The sequence below is a fragment of the Ciona intestinalis genome, chromosome 10, assembly GCF_000224145.3.
Source record: "Ciona intestinalis chromosome 10, KH, whole genome shotgun sequence".
NCBI lineage: Eukaryota > Metazoa > Chordata > Ascidiacea > Phlebobranchia > Cionidae > Ciona > Ciona intestinalis.
Window position 1 is genome coordinate 60,517 of NC_020175.2, and position 17,397 is coordinate 77,913.

The following is a 17,397-nucleotide window of genomic DNA, read 5'->3' on the forward strand; positions in this document are numbered from 1 at the left end:
CTGGGCTCATACATATATCTAGTCAAGGGCTCATACATATATCTCCAGGATACATATAGTAAAGGTGCTGTAAAATGTTGACCTACATGTATTCCAATGTCAGTCATATGTTTACTAAGCAAATTCCTTTTCTCCTAAAATTAATTTTGTGCATCGATAGCCCATAGTGGGAGTATAAGCACTCTTCCATATCTATTGCTAGTGCCATAGCTGGTACAATATCAGTTCTCTGATTTAAACTGTTGATTTTGTTTATGAAACTTAAACCTTTGGTTTTCTTTTTATATTTCTTTGCATTTGAATAAAATTTACAAATAACATGCCAACAAAATGTAAAAGCAAAAAAATTTGTTGCTTAAGCTTGAAACATCGGGCGATTAATTAAGTAGTGATGCAACAACGCTGATTGTTTGCAAATAATGAACAGATCAGTGAAGCGTGAAAGGCAAACAATTTGATAAAATGACCTATTTTAAAAAAGCTGGGGTAAAACCACTTTGTGGGTATGTTTAGTGCAAGTTGTTGTTTAAAAGTAAAAGCATTTAAAATAATTATGAAAGATTGGGTATGAAAATAGTTGGTACTAATGGTAATGGGTAAAACGCTGTTCTAAATACCAGGCCACTTGGCGTGCTCTGCTGTGGAATTTACCCATATAGAATACAGAGAATATATCCTTATAATATTGGTGCCTACAACAGTCATAACACTGGGATACATTAAAAGTCCTTCTGTTAACAACTACTTAAACAACTGTGTAATGCAATGAAGAAACAGATTCCTAAATGAATATATCTTTTTAAGATATTCACAACTCTCTTATCCCTCTTGGAGAGTAATTATTCATCAATAGAGATGACTCTACGGATCTCTTCATCTTCTTCTAGTCTGAAGATGGAAATTACTCCTCTGAGGACTCTCAAGATTTAAAAGAAGATTTGGCAAAGAAGATTATTTTTTATGGAAGAAAGATCGCAAAGATTTAGCTGATGTTGAATCGGAGGATTCCCCATCACTCCTCGTGCTCATGTTCCCTGTTGATCCTCCTCTTCTAATGGGAGGAGGGGGAGGAAACTTCTTTGCTTCCATGGATGGCAAGCGAAGATCAGAGGAGCTGAGGTTCCGACCTCGGTGTGGGCAGTCCGGGGACTTCTGGATGCGAGAGAACCCGGAGTAAGAGGATGATTCTTGCATCCTGTTCCGGTAAAGTTGAAGAGGTTGGATGGGAGATCTTAATCCTGTGTGTAGAGTCACCTGAAGGATGGAAATGGGAGGATTATATGATCAAGTCTTGACAAGGGCAATATTGGTTCAATAAAAACGTTTTTATATTGGAGAAGCAATAGATATTATATCGCCAGAATTGTAAATTTTATTATACCAACTTTTTCATATGTCAGTAGTCATATTCAGGGTTTTACACCACAAACCACGTAAACCAAAACAGGTGAAGGAAAATAAGGACGAGCTGCACCTGCATTTGGCTTCACATGAGCCAATTTGTATTTTACATTATGCCCGATAGCAAAATAAGCAAAATACATTAAGTGCCTTACATTAAAATAAATATAAAAAATATTTAATAAATACCTCCACGTTTCTATTCACGCTAATGGCGGGAAAATACAGCGCTTGTTTTCGTCCTGATGGATGGTAATTCCCCTGTGACGTAGGTAGCGTCATGGGATTCCCCTGGGGCTTTCCATCGACGTAAAACGACAACAGGCTTCTTGCGATGTCAAGTAAAACGCCAACCCTCGATCCGACCTTTATACCAACTTCGTGTCTAAGGATAAAATGTACATTGGTGGTAAGTTTATACTTTAACCTTGCGTGGCCGGAAAACGACGTTATAACACGGGTGATCATACACCTCGTGTCATCTTACGAGTTACCATGTATGTTACTTTGTGGGGGATTTTTTAGGGGAATTTTTCATTTTCATGCATGGCTAATAAATTGGACAACCCATTAGTGACCACTGGGTTGGAGAAACTGCCATTCATTCATTCAAGTTTAGAGGTTGTGAAAACGAGCGAATCTTGGGATATGATAATTACTCTGGCTGTCTGGTATAACATAAAGAGGGTTTTCTGTAAGTAATTTGATGTGTTGAATTAAATGATATTTGCGTGGCGTGTCAAAGGAAGTCTTTCTAACAAAGGCGTTCTGTTTCGTACACCTCGTGCCCGCCTTTGAGTTATCATGTATGTAACTTTATGACTGATTTACGTTGAAACCTACCTGTTTGAATGTTCATTAGCGTGCATGAGCCAACTCCTCGATTCGTCAATATACATCCCCCAACCACGTGACTCTTTACCTAGCAATTGGCTCTTATCTACGTCATAAAACGCCACACCAAACGAAGGATCGGGCCTGCCTTCATAACGATCCACGGAGAATTCCCAATAATGTATTCCCTGGGGATATAACAAGCATCAATACGTGTGAACACCAAACATCCTATACCAAATATAACCTATACAATAATACCACATTTCCACTTACTTATCTTCACGTGGCAGGTAACGACAGTCGTCATAACACGGGTGTTCTGTTTCATACACCTTGTGTTTATGTAACACTCTATTCTATATAGGTGAGATCGTTAACGGGTCATAGAACCCGAAATTTAAGTGAGAACTCGCTAAAACTTAGTTATTAGTTTATGTTAACGCTTTTAATTACGTTATTTGGGCTGCTGCAAACCGATTACACATTTGTAATAGATAAGTTGTGACGTTGGTAACTCACCCTTGAAAAGCCGACGCTACCGAGCACCACTCGATCGTCGAAGCTGTTTGACGTCACAGTGCAGTTATTGTTTGATAATCTGACGTCACAATGACCTTGAGTAGGGTCCCATTGGAAGCTTGCAACTGTAGAATCGATGTTTAATTTAGTAAAATAATCGTAAAAATTTAGTTGAATAATATAGAATGATGATCTTATTTTAGGAGAAATATATATTTGTTTATACCATCGGTTTGCTTGGTTTTTATTTTGTGTGTATTTCGTAGCACTTGACAAAAACATACGTCAACGTATCCACGTCATACTACGTCAGCACACAACACGTCATACCCACCTTCCGATGTTTGTAGTTGCAAAGGGTCGCTATGTGGACTTGGTCCAGCTTTATTTACAGCTCGTACTCTGGCTCTGTATACGCTGTTAAAATGCAATCCGTCCACGGTACAAACAGTTTCCTTGCCAGCGTATACCTCCTGTGTATAAAGTTAAAACTATTAAGGATTTGTATTTTTTTATTTAATGCATAACATATAGTAGGGCGAGGGGAAATGGTACAGATTTTATTCTATTCTCGTCCCATTTGGTAGTAAATAAAGAACATTCAAAGAGTTATAAAACTGTATCCTCACGACTTCGACAGACGGTTGTAATTACCTATATAGAGTAGAATAGAATAACCATCATTTGCTATCTATATTGCTTATGATGTAACAATACATGGAATTTACCCGATAATTTCCATTGTTCCCATCATCCATCTCAAGTCTGAAGCTATCAACGATGGAGTTAGGAGCAGGAAGCCAAGATAATGTTACTGTGTTGTTCCTTGCGCCGCATTCGTCGGCTCGTATACTTGGTTTGCCTGGAACTGAAAAACATAGATACGCTTCAATCTATTTTCTCGTCCGACAAATAAAAGTTATGTTATGCATAAATAATATTATCGCGTTATTTACGTTAATTGTCCCCTAACAATCCTCGTTATTCAAACACCACCCCCACCTTTCATTTGGAAGAAGTCAAGGTTCTCGATTTCCATGGCTAATGGTGACGTCACAATATCCATATCGAATTCGGGTTTGGTTTTCGAAATAAGGTTTCTTCCATTCCATTGTTGTTCGTTGCACGATACGCGTTCGGTTAAACTTTGTGACACCTACGTAACAATTATGATTTATTGGTAAACAGACATTTCTATGACGTGATGAAAAACGACTGCCACCATTGTGGGCGTCTTTGAGCAAGATTACCCATAAAGTTACATACGTGATAAGTCATAAAAGGGCACGAGGTGAATAAAAGTTTCATATTTATTCTTTTTTAACCAAAAATGGTTTTATGATAAGGACCATTAGTTCGGAGTAACTGTTTCGATTATGGAGGTTGGACAAAATAGGTTATTAACTAAGAAACGTATAGTGAAGTTTCAGCATGAAATTGTATGAAAGTCGAACTTGAGGAGAAGTAGTTTTAAAATACCATCCGCTAGGTGGTGCTAGTGCATTACCTGTAGAAAAGCAGATGGGTCGTTGTCCTTCATGACTTCAATACAATATTCCAACAATCCTGTTGTGTTTCGTAACTTCATTGTGGATTGTTGAAGTTGGTCTTGAACGATCTGGAATATAACGTTAATGTTACAATGCTGGAACATAGTGTTAACGTATATGTGGTACACAAAACAGAATACACTCTGTTAGAGATGGGTAAAACTATATTAAAGTCTTGCCTACTTTCCTCTTTGTAAAACCTCATCCAATTATAGATTAGAATTAATCAAAAGTAACATTAATGCCGTGGAATCGTCTTTTACAGTTCGGTGAACACACATTAGTTAATTTTAATGTTCTTTATTATATTATACTGATATTGCTACGGCTAATAACAACGGGACCTACAGTTGCCCTATGTTTTGTAGTATACTAGTTTAAATTAATCAACTACATAGTTTAACATTGGTGTAGATATAACACCATGAAACAACCAAAGCATTTATACAACTTAATACAACGTTGTGTTGAACATATGGTTTCCTTAGACGGAAGTATCAGTAGCGGTTGTTGGGTGCTATCACTGGTTTGTTTGATGTTTGGGTCATTTAGATTGATTATCGCGCCAAGTTTGTTTTACGTGACGATTGCAATAATCAGCATTGTTACGTCACAGATCGATTACCTTGAATCGGCCACGTGGTAAAATGTGGCGAGCAGCGATAAGCATCGATGCAATAATTATGAATCATAATGGATTATCTGTGACGTCACCGAGGAGCTATCGCGATAACTCCAAGTGTGGAAACTTGAAAGAAACCGCGATCTTTCGACATCAAAGTTGTGGAACGTCCATAAGATTAAACCCCGGACATATGGTACGAGTATCTAAGTCCCAAACAATTGGAAGATAATGCAATTATACAAAGACCCTGCATCGTATTGATTGTTACGTCATCAAACGCCCGCTGTATCATTATGACGTCACATACGGTGGACGCAAATTATCCGATGCAAAAAGTGGTGGATCTTTTTAGTTTAAACGCAACCATGCGTGATATAGGTAATTGTTTGAAAGATACATTAAACACATAGTGCAAAAAAAACTTTTATTAGATTTGAGGAAGAGTTTTTTTAATTATTACTAAATAATGTCAAAGACGTTCTGAACGTGAGGCATGATGCAACAAAGCGGTGATATCAAGTTAATTTTTCAAAGAAACTATCAAAACCCCCGAAAATGAAACGTATCGATGGAATGCGGTGGTTTGTTGCGCTTTCGTGCTTTGGAAATTCAAACCACGCGATTTGATTCGAAAATTGTGACGCAACGATCCATGACATCACAAACAATGGATCACGCATGCATGACTAACATTGATACGGGGGCTGTGACGTCACAATGCATGGGGTGAAGATTCGTTTACCATTGAGGGGGTAGCTGGGTAGTTAATGGGGCAGGTAAGCCAACACTTCAATCACGGGGTTAACTAAACCAACATTGGTCAGCATAGCCACTTGTATGGCAAGCATAACAATGTATTATGTTGTAATGAACAACGAATGCGACTTATTTATCTAGCATGGCTTTAGTTTATCGATTCACAAAATAACTTTTTCTCCAAATCAACTTTAATTAGCAATTAAAACAAATCTTTGACAAAAACGTCGATTCGTCAAACCACTAATTCTGGTACTGTGGAAAAACAGATTATGACGTAGCATAGCTAAATTGTAACGTACTTTACACTTTGTTTCGCGTTCTTTCGCGATCTTCTGAAGAAGTTCATCTTTCTTCCGCTGTAACAGCGACATCAAGTGATCCAATTGCGTCACTGTCTTTGATTCAAGTTCAGTGGAAGATTTCTATGAAAAACAAAGTTTAATTTTAAATATTTTAAATGCGTGAAACTGGCAGAAGTAAAAAATAACTGATTTACAAATAGATAGAGTGATAGACAGATGTATAAATGAATGTAATTTATTTATTCTTGCGTAGCAATAATAATCGTTATAACACGGGTATTCTGTTTCATACACCTCGTGCCAGCTTACGAGTTACCGCGTATGTAACTTTGTGGAAGATTTTCTTTGTAGCACTTGCATAAAAAGCCTTGCCTTCCAAAACTACATTCTCATACACAAAGGCAGCAGCGTCAAGCACCGAAAGGAGAAAGTTAATTAATTAACCATCACAAATTATTAACAATTTGAACTTTACAACAGCTGATTATTCGGAAGCGATTGCCTTGAGCTGTCTAGACAAACTAAACAACAGACTTAATAATGGTGTCAGTTATGACACAATGTGACATAACAATGTGTGAAAGTGTTAACGAATAAACGTGATTGTGATGTCATATAACAGTGACAATGAGTCTATGACGTGTGAATGTTTAATTGTCTGTCGTTTGTTTTGTAACAATAAATTGTTATAAGGTGATAAGCAAACAATTCTGGAATAACTGTAATATTTATGGGGTAAGATGGATATCGTTAAAAACAAAGTATAAGAAAAGATTGGGGATGAAATAATTGATTTTATATTAGATGTCTATCTGCAGCTGTGTTTAATAATTTCAGCTGAATATACAACATTGTCTCCTGGCCTGATAGATAAGAATAATGTCTATTCCATGATTGTGTTATCTTTATGTCATATGCTATGTTAATTAACGTGAATGTTTGAAACTTATTATCCTCGCATGGCTGGGAAACGATAGTTGGTATAACATGGGTGTTTTGTTTTATACAACTCGTGACTGCTTATTTTAAATAAGGGCGGGGAAGATAGGACACCTTTAGCTCGTAGGCTAATATCCAAATATCCTGATCGTGTTTTAAACAATTAATAACAGTCTATAGGATATATGAATATAGCATTTTATAACGAATTGCATTTTCTTTGTTTTGCCAAATGAGACGAAAAAATAGAATGATACGGTGTCCCATCTCCCACCGCCCCACTATATTTGTGTATGGTTGACAATATGTACAAGCCATAAGGAACTAACCAACCAACTAAGTAGGCAAGGTAAAGTTATACGAACCTCAATCTCAGATGGCATCCCTCTAAGTGACATCACGAGGTCTTTAGCTTGGCGAGCCTTACTTGATAACGAACCCATTTGTTGACTTAGCTGACTCTGGATGAAAAAGATAAATTACATTAGCAATTCTATTCTACACGGGTGAGGTGCTACGGCAAGGGCATCATGGGACTTGGGCCTAAAGTTTAGCAGCTATTATTGCTATTATTGTGTATTGTGGGGTAAGGTGGATACCGTCATAATATCCCATATTTTCAAATCACATTTTTAACAATTAACAACGCTATTTTGGAGTCTTACGAATACCCTATGTAGTTCTGTAATAATTATTATTTGTTTGCTACCAAAGGAAAAACAAAGGTGAATGGAAGTCCCATTTTACCCCAATCTGGTAGACAGCCTACATAAAAACACCGAACCGACGAATGGTAAAGCCTTCAAGTGCCCTACACAGAGTAAGACTTCTAACATAGCGATGATGAATGAACATGCAGAGGTTGCCATGATCTTTAGGGTTAACATTTAATCTCAGCTAATCCCGTTTTATTGGGTTGGTTGCGCTTTTGGAACGATAGCCGTTATTAGCTCATAAAGCCGATTGTCACATCTATCATTATACGTCACAAAGCTTGTTTAAACGTAACAATTATGCGCAAATATGTTCTGCGCATCGCGAGGATTGGATAACAATACTAACACAACATCATTATATCGTCATAATTACTTTTGCACATGATTGCCGCATTGTTTTATCACTGTGCACATAGTGACGTCACAAACACAGCATAAGTCCCCTTAATAACGTTAGTCTCGTTGAAACCCCTTAACACACGGTTTGAGGCACTCTCTACTTTACACAACACTTGTACAAGGACTGCTCAATAAGCGGCCTCTCAATACGAACACGCAGCAAACAAAGCGAAAGTTTCGTCGTCTTTCGTCGCCATTGACGCCACGGTAGATTTATATTCGGCTAATTCACAAAACATGACGGAGTTTATGTAAAAAATTAAAACAAACAACATGAATGCTTTTGTATACGATACGTGTAGTTAAGGCTATTGTAAAAATGATTTTTTCTACTTTTCAACCTGAGGGATTACGGTTTTACAAAACTGCAAATTGCATACATAGGGCCACCCACGAACTAGTTACCTTAAAAGTACATATACAGGAGTTGACTCCACAAACTATCTACACCTTTATGTGGCGAGCCATAGTTTGACAGCCATTGATTGCATAACCTAATATTTGTAACAATTCATCTTTATTACGTATTATGATGAATCGAATCCTATTGTTTGATAACAATGGTAGTGTCGATAATGAGACGACGCTACTTACGATAGTAATCGGAATTGTGACGTAATAATAGTAAATACCATTTCATTGTTTCCGAATAATGGAATTTAATTGTATGGAATATGAGTGATTATGACAAATTTACGTCATAAACATATAACTGTGATGTAATAATGAGGCAACAATATAAAACACTAACTTCATTCGATTTAGTTCCAAATTGAAACAATCAGAAATAATTAAATTCGAATCTATTTATAAAAATATCTCGCTGTAAAAACATAAAGGCCAAACTGTTCGTTTATTACGTCACAAACTTCTTTTATCAGCGGTTTATTAGCAAACAATGGAAGAACAATAGCGAGGTCAAAACACCGCTGTTTCGAATCAATTGTCACTTATCGTGTAACAAAGAAGACGCGAAAGACAATGGAAGGAAATAATTTGATATTCTGCTATTCAGAACGAAAGAAACTTCGTTTTACACGAACGTAAAGTTGAAAAAACTTTATAAAAATTTTTAATTTCGTTGGACCATGAATTAATCACGCGGTATTTACTAAGTTTCCATAACGAGCTTCAAGGAAGAAATAACAAATTATTTATTATAAGTTATTATATGAACATGAGTTTCTTAGCAAAAAATGAGCGAATAAGATGTTGTTTCCATAAGTTTGGTTATATTTATATAAACAGGACTGTGGGGTAAGATGGATACCAAGAACCTAAACTATCCCTTATTTCCTAATCTTAATTGTTTATAAAAATACCAACTCTTACGAATTCTGCAAATATTATTTGATTACTACCAAATGGGACGATAGAGGGAAAATAAAAACATGGACCATCTTACCCCAACCTACTAAACATAAACCTAATGTCTTTCATCTTACGTTCAATTAAACCGCCTTAGATGTTGAAAATAAATCACAGGACAAACATAGGCAGCAATAAATAAATCTCTTCGTAAACGAAGCTTTCAAGTTTACGAGATTTTAGTGTCCGGTCGATGATGTGTGAGAATAAAGACATAGTGGCTACAAAGGGTCATAAACCAAGTCAGTTGTTTGCATTCGACTTATACGACTGAGTTCTTCAGTCAAACTTAAATTAGTCTTAAATCCTTAAAAGAGATTTCACATTTCGCGGCCTCCGCTTTATTCCATGCAGTTAGTAGGACAATTAAACGGTTGTCTTGAAACAATGCAAACGATTATCGATTGTTATATAGCGTCATCCGCGTGATTTTTCCGGCCTAATTACTCGTTCTAGTATCTAATCTATGAGATCGGAAGTCGGTATTAAAATTCGACCTATATTCTCATTTTAGGGGATTTCCTGAACAACATGGGATCAAACACGAATTTAGTTCGTTCAGTTTTATAATTACGTCATAAAGTTTAGGACGTAAACATTGGTAACGTCAGCACTGACGTAAACATTGGTAACTTTCGATCAATTGGTAGCCAACTTTTCCACATAAAATAATAGTAAAAGACTGATATTTGTAATTATTTTGTTAATAAGTGCAACTTCATTTTAACAATGTCACCCAGATTTCGTTAAACAAATAAAACGGATCGCCTCTGTTTTAATTTGTTTCAAATTTGTCAGTTATCATACACAGCTGTTTGATACGTCACAAACACGATTGTCAACTGGAAACTGGAATAAATGACGATTATGAAGGATTATGACGTAACAGAGAAGACATTATGAATTATTTCCTAAACAACGAAAAAGTTCTACATTCGGATACTAGTTGTTACGTCACACACAATAGTTAATACGTCACAGAATCGATTTGAAGTTTTAGTTGAATCACAATTGAGTTTGTTTTAACTTAAATTAAGTTAAACTGTCCGTTTTACGACGAACCGCCACCCATATGGTGAACGACCAACCACACATTCTGACCACGCAGTGACCAGTGGGAATAACACGTCATTAAAATAAATTTACAACCACAACGACTCAAACGATCTGACCATTGTAGAAACGACAGGTTGTATGAATAGTTGTGAACATATTGGCGTGCGCATAACATTACAACAGAAGGTACGATGCATATTTAATGATGGACGCCACTTTTACGATTAACATCGACCTACATCCACTTGCTCTGTTACGTCACAGTAGCGACTATCGCGAGATATTAGAATTGACAATCGATGTTACGAGAACGGGCGCGATGAATTTTCATTATGACGTAACAACAAAACAATTTCATTATTCCAAACACGTGATTGTGCGTAACAAACGTAAATCTCGACTTTGTGACGTAATAATAAGATATCTATGAAGCAGTGTAAGCGGTTGTAGAGAAACCTGATCAATCAAAATCGAACAATTCTCAACAAGAGTTGAATTGGTGGCGCCTACATTGAGAGATAACATCGTTGAGTAAATATGATTTTACTTGGTTCAGTTATTTGCTCAAATGGAATCGACAGCATTTGTAAACTGTTGAATACAAAGCTGTAGTGTCCAGGGGGTCTCTAATGGACCTACAACGAATGTATGGTTGGGGTAAAATGGGACAAGTTCTTATTCTCTTTTACCGTTTCATTTGGCAGTAAACAAAGAGTACTTTTTAATATATCGGTATCTTCACGACTCTAAAAGAGTGTTGTTAAATGTTACAAACACGATAGAAAAATATGGGATTTAATGTGCCAACGATGTGCATATTACCCCACAGTATTATATATAGCAATGCATATATGTCAATACCTTTTATCACGATACACACAACTGTTACAAAACACTGTCACGTAATTCTGAAATATGACGAAACAATATGTTGTAAAAGTGACGACAAAACTATAAGTATGACCAAACAAAGGTTGTTTATTGCCTATTTATGACGTCAGTATGTGCTAAAAGATTAGTTGAACGTGTGGTTTATGGGTTATGGCAATATGGTTGCCTATACAGTGAGCTTAAAATATTAGGGTTACACCTTGCGTGACCCCTGATAATGATAAAACAAATAACTTTGTGTGTGTGGTCTATGCGGCAATAACCCATAACAATTATAAGAACGTTTGCGCTCGATTTAAATATCTCGAAAAAGTGGCGTTTGCGGCCAAACAGTTGATTCGTCATGGCGATTACATGAGTTTTAGAATCTAGAATTTGGTCGAAAATCCAGAAAAGCAACTTTTCGTAAGTGTTGCTGATTTCACGCAATTCGCGTTCTCCCCTGGGCACAAATAACCACAAACGAGCATTTTCACGTCACAGTGAACACACCATTGCGGTTGTGACGTAACAATGACAATAAATGGACTGCAATTTGTTACGCTTGGCGATTCGCGAAGTCGATTTAAAGATTTCTCGAAAACGAAAATTTGAAATAATTTGAATATTTTTGGAACCAAATTGGATAATACGGCAAATGAGTCAAAGTCCTAAATCCAACGCACAAGAACAATTATTTGCTTTGCAGATATACAATATATATGACAACCTGGTTATAAAGCCGACGTCGCATTCTTAACATTTGGAATTCCCATGTGCATTGCTTTATACACGGGCGTTAGTTAAGTGATATAACGTGTAGAACTAACACTGCAAGACTAGGAACCAAAAAACGTCCAGTTTAATTAAAGAAAATTCTAATGTTTATACAACTGCGTTAAAATATAGGCTGAGCAAATTATTGTAAATAAACATGCGTTAAGAGCAAAAAAAAATTCGTCAAACATTTGTTTTAAATATGTTTTATCCAGACATAAACTAGATGTTGTTACGTCATAATAACCAGTAATATCTAGAATGAAATCCATTGTTTGAAAACAAACAACGTAACTTTAATTTTTACTGCGTACTATAGTGGTGCTAATATGAGGCAATTTGTACGTCGTATAACCCACTGTGACGCAACAGTTAAATTGTTTAGCACTTGGCCAATCAGCGAAGAGATTTATTATCAAGTAAAAAGTCAGCTGTTGAGTTCAAGTCCGAATTTAAGGGTCCTCGAATTTTGAAAAATGCTTCGCAAATAGGAAATAAGGCTCAACTTAAGTAGAAGTTTAGTGGTTGTTGGTGAGCTTAAACGTGACGCTATGGGTTCGCGGATCGGCGATGTTTATAATACAACTTAATGATAACGAATGGTAAATACACCAAACATATAATCAGACCCATACTAATGTAGGTAGGTGGATTCAGTCAAATTCTCGTGTGAAAATTGGGTTAAATTTTGCCCCCAGCATCGATTAATGCCTCGATTGCAACCACAGGTCACATTAAAGCTCAAACCATGGTGAGAAAGTAAAGTAAACGTAAGCAAACTGTGTAGACGGAAATAAACAACTTGACAAACGCACTGCTATTCAACGGGATGTTATTTTCAATCATAGTTTGGTTTTTAAACAATGCGAAACTCGATCAGATGTTCTTTTGGCAGCATTACACCCATCACAGTAGCTATTGTGACGTCACATGAACTGTTGTGATACCCAGCTACCTTTATGAGGTCACAGACAACTTTGAATTGTGGTCTGTGAGGTAATAATACATTGGGCACGGTCGGCTTGTCTCATATTACCAACCTTTGGCCGAAAACATTTCTAGCTTTGCTGGAAACAGCAGCTGTTTATGGAAAAAGGAGAATTTACAAAATAAACATCAAAATAAACCAACCTTGCGGGATTTGTAAAGCGCTCCAATCGGTTTAAGATCGTGGTTCTTATGTCTTCCTTCATCCTGACAGAGGACACACAGAGGAAGATGACATGACGAACAATATAAACTCGTCTTTTCGGTGGGATGGTGGGAGCAAGATGGGAGTCGGACCCCGTTTTTGAGGCTTGGTTTGTTGGGTAAAGTGGGGTAGGCGGGGCGTCGGGTTGGTTCTGGTTTATCAGCGTCTACATCGACTAGCGTGTGCCTTGCTAAGGGTCCACGGGGTGGATGGCATCTATCTCTACATGATGCGCAGTAAAGGACTTCGCATTGAAGGCATTTAACGCTCGCTTCGTTCGCTGGATCGCCCTCGCATATCTGACAATTATGAACAGTCTTTGTGTGTCTGCGTAATACGGGAGTCGCAGGTTTCTTCGGGGAGATGGGAGGTTTTCTAACCGGGCTTGCGTTGGGAGATAAAGTTGGTGGGCGTAAACTGCTGTCAATGGTTCGTGTGTATCTTCCAACTATGGAGTTCATAGCTTTGTTTCGTGGAAGTCCGTTCACTCCTCTATCGTCCACGAACGACGCTCGGTGGCAAATCGGACACGTAAGGCAAGATATGGAATCTGGCAACGCCGGTAAGTTCACACCGGTTGGTGTTGTTGTAGTAGAAGCCTGCGTCACTGTGTGCGTGGGTACGAGTGAACTGAAAGGGTCGCTGGTGACAATAGTAGGCGTCGAACTTGAGGGTGTCGGGGTGTCGGAAGTCCCACTTGAAGCTGACGAAGCCGAGTAACCGCTATCTGAATCACTGAGGACAGTCTCACTCAATAAACTGACTTTGTCTGGTTCGTGGTGGGGAAAACTGGTTTCAATGTTGTACGCAGGTGGAAGATCAACTTTCAGCTCACCAGACTAAAAAGAAAGTTTGTTTAGTCATTGCAATATGAAACGTACATATTTCTAAATTACAACATATACGTACATATCGACATGCTTGAAATCACATGTCAAAATGAAACTATCTTTATATATGGGTGAGGTCCAAGGCGGGACACGCCATGGTACATTGTAATTCAATCAAACACTTACACGAGGGGCCAAAAATTCAATTATACATATATACGTGAACTTGTGATTCTGATAACGGGGACGTATGTTTGTTGCGTCATACACAGCATGGCGCGCTCAGCGTTCTTATACTCGAGTTGACACGTATACGGTCGTTTGCTTCGTATTTTACTCAAACATTAATATTGCATTGGGTCGCCTACCTACACTAGATAAAGGGATCTGTTTATTTATGCCACGCCAAAGTAATGCATGTTTGGAAGGTGAACTATGGTGTATATGGTTGTATTGGAATAAACTGGTTGTGTCTGGAATATTATTGTATTAACTTTACAATGTATAACATCGCATGCGATATATAATAAGGTGTGAGGTGTTTTGTTGTCACATTTGGTGGTAAATATGTGATGTTATGTGCTGTCGGTATCCATCTAACCACACAGTACTATACACACTGATATGTGACGTGCCCTTACAAATACGTGTCCATGCCATACTACACATTGTAGCAACACGTGTATATATTCCAACTTACCTTGTGTATCAATGTATTAGCACACTGGAAACATACGTTATGTGTGCAAGGTAATATCACTGGATCATTGAATATACAATGACATACAGGACACTGCAGTTCTTCCTCCATTGCTCAATATACATCCAAATATCACAATGCAGAGTATGACGAAATAAACGCAGTATAATGACGTACACAACGTCTTATTTATCTAACACAATGCTTTGCTTTGATGAATCTGCAAAACAACAACTTCAACTAAACCTCTTTCCATTCTTTCCCATTCCAGACTCCAAACAAAGTTAATTCGACACCACACGCGCCTGACGCCTTAAACAATTGAAGCTGCTGTTCTACTATGTCTGGCGATAGCAGTGAGCTTTATGACGTCACAATTTGCCTTTTTCTCCACAGCTTTGATTGCGGCGGGGAATTTGTTAGCGCTTTGTTACGTCACACCAACCACAGTTGGGTTTGTTTAACGATTAATTACGAAACAAATAAAGCGATTGTTTCGTATTCCATTCTTTATGAGTTAACAATCCTAATAGCGTCGTAAGTAACCGTCATTGTTTATTAATTATGATGTCACAGATGCGACATTATCGTTACATTATGACACGCGTGATGTCACAAATAGGATGCGTAGATAAACATCATTGTTCGATAATAATGCGTAACAGCTTGAGCGAAACATTTATGAAAATCGGAAGAATAATACATGCGATTTTTATTCCAACGTATACAAGTAGGATGGTTATAACCGACCAACTGGTCTAAGTCCCAGGTCCTTTGCGTAGGACGTAGGTGATATAGAACCTCAACCACATGAATGATTTACCCGAATGTGCACTTTTAATACATAACATAAACTTAGCCTTTCGGTCACGATAAATTAGATCAGATTAAATAAAACAACGAGGGTGTGCGAACTGCGGCGAACCTACAGTCGTTATAACACGCTATGGGTAAAACCTACGTCAATGTAAGCAAATGTATGTTAGATAGATCACACACAGACGTCTAGAAGCCGTGGCTACTAACCCCATATTCAACCAAACTATCTTACCAAGCATGGATTCGAACCCTCTCCTGTTTCTCGCAACACGAATAGAGACACTTATGCGAGGACCGAGTTTCGAGGTGCGCTAAAAAACTTGCAGTTAAGTAACAACTTTAGCGACATCTATTAAAGGCTGATCTTCGTTACTGTAATCAAAGAAATGAATAAAATCCATGTTTTGTTATCTCGCGATTATGAAAAAAATAACCCATGAGATAATTTTCCTTAATTGCCCGGAAACGGAGTATCAGATAAGCGCGAACCTATAAACACAAATAATTGTTATTATGACCTAATAATACGACTCATGCGCGCCATCTACCTGTTTAAACATAGAGTGGAAACCTGTTTCCTTATTTGGTGTTTGTTTTGTAAACCTGCAGGTCTTCGGATGCGAAGTCAAGTACCGAAAACCCTTGAAGTGATGATTTATCTTTTAATACGGGTGTGAACTACTCTCATGCTCACCGTCGAGTTACAACATGGGTGTCTTCCCAGAGGTAATGAGTTCAAGTTTCGTCGCTGCTACCATTACGGGCGTATGTGTCTTTGGGCAAGACACCTAACGGCAATTGCTCCAACCCGGTGGTCACTAATAGGTTGTCCAAATTATCAGCCACATACAAAAAAGATTTACCCACAAAGTAACAAACATGGTAACTTGTAGCAAGTTATTGGCTGGCACGAGGTGTATGAAACAAAACACCGTGTTATAACAACTGTTGTTTTCCAACCACGCGAGGATAAGGCAAGTTAAATTGATTCATTTTTATACACCAGACACACATGGTGTATTCATACACCTCATGCTCACTGTAAAGTTATAACATGGGTGTCTTCTTATACACCAGACACACATGGTGTATTCATACACCTCATGCTCACTGTCAAGTTATAACATGGGTGTCTTCTTATACACCAGACACACATGGTGTATTCATACACCTCATGCTCACTGTCAAGTTATAACATGGGTGTCTTCTTATACACCAGTCACACATGGTGTGTTCATTCAACTCATGCTCACTGTAGAAATATAACATGGGTGTCTTCTTATACACCAGACACACATGGTGTATTCATACACCTCATGCTCACTGTGGAGTTATAAAATGGGTGTCTTCTTATACACTAGACACACATGGTGCATTCATACACCTCATGCTCACTGTTGAGTTATAACATGGGTGTCTTCTTATACACCAGACACACATGGTGTATACATACACCTCATGCTCACTGTTGAGTTATAACATGGGTGTCTTCTTATACACCAGACACACATGGTGCATTCATACACCTCATGCTCACTGTTGAGTTATAACATGGGTGTCTTCTTATACACTAGACACACATGGTGCATTCATACACCTCATGCTCACTGTTGAGTTATAACATGGGTGTCTTCTTATACACCAGACACACATGGTGCATTCATACACCTCATGCTCACTGTTGAGTTATAACATGGGTGTCTTCTTATACACTAGACACACATGGTGCATTCATACA

At 37.7% G+C, this 17,397-nt stretch overlaps 1 protein-coding gene across 1 annotated transcript; it reads right to left on the reverse strand.

The window, feature by feature from the left end:
- Positions 1-278: 278 nt before the first annotated feature.
- zf(bbox/ring)-3 (zinc finger (B-box/RING)-3) lies at positions 279-15,089 on the reverse strand. The gene is made up of 12 exons (XM_002121768.5): positions 14,841-15,089; positions 13,250-14,149; positions 7,298-7,393; positions 5,991-6,113; positions 4,265-4,375; positions 3,760-3,913; positions 3,486-3,625; positions 3,092-3,230; positions 2,758-2,882; positions 2,245-2,423; positions 1,591-1,786; positions 279-1,254 (listed from the first exon to the last, which is right to left on the reverse strand). Exons 1-12 carry the CDS (start codon positions 14,949-14,951, stop codon positions 952-954), a joined length of 2,577 nt encoding a protein of 858 aa, XP_002121804.2. The 5' UTR covers positions 14,952-15,089; the 3' UTR covers positions 279-951.
- Positions 15,090-17,397: the final 2,308 nt, after the last annotated feature.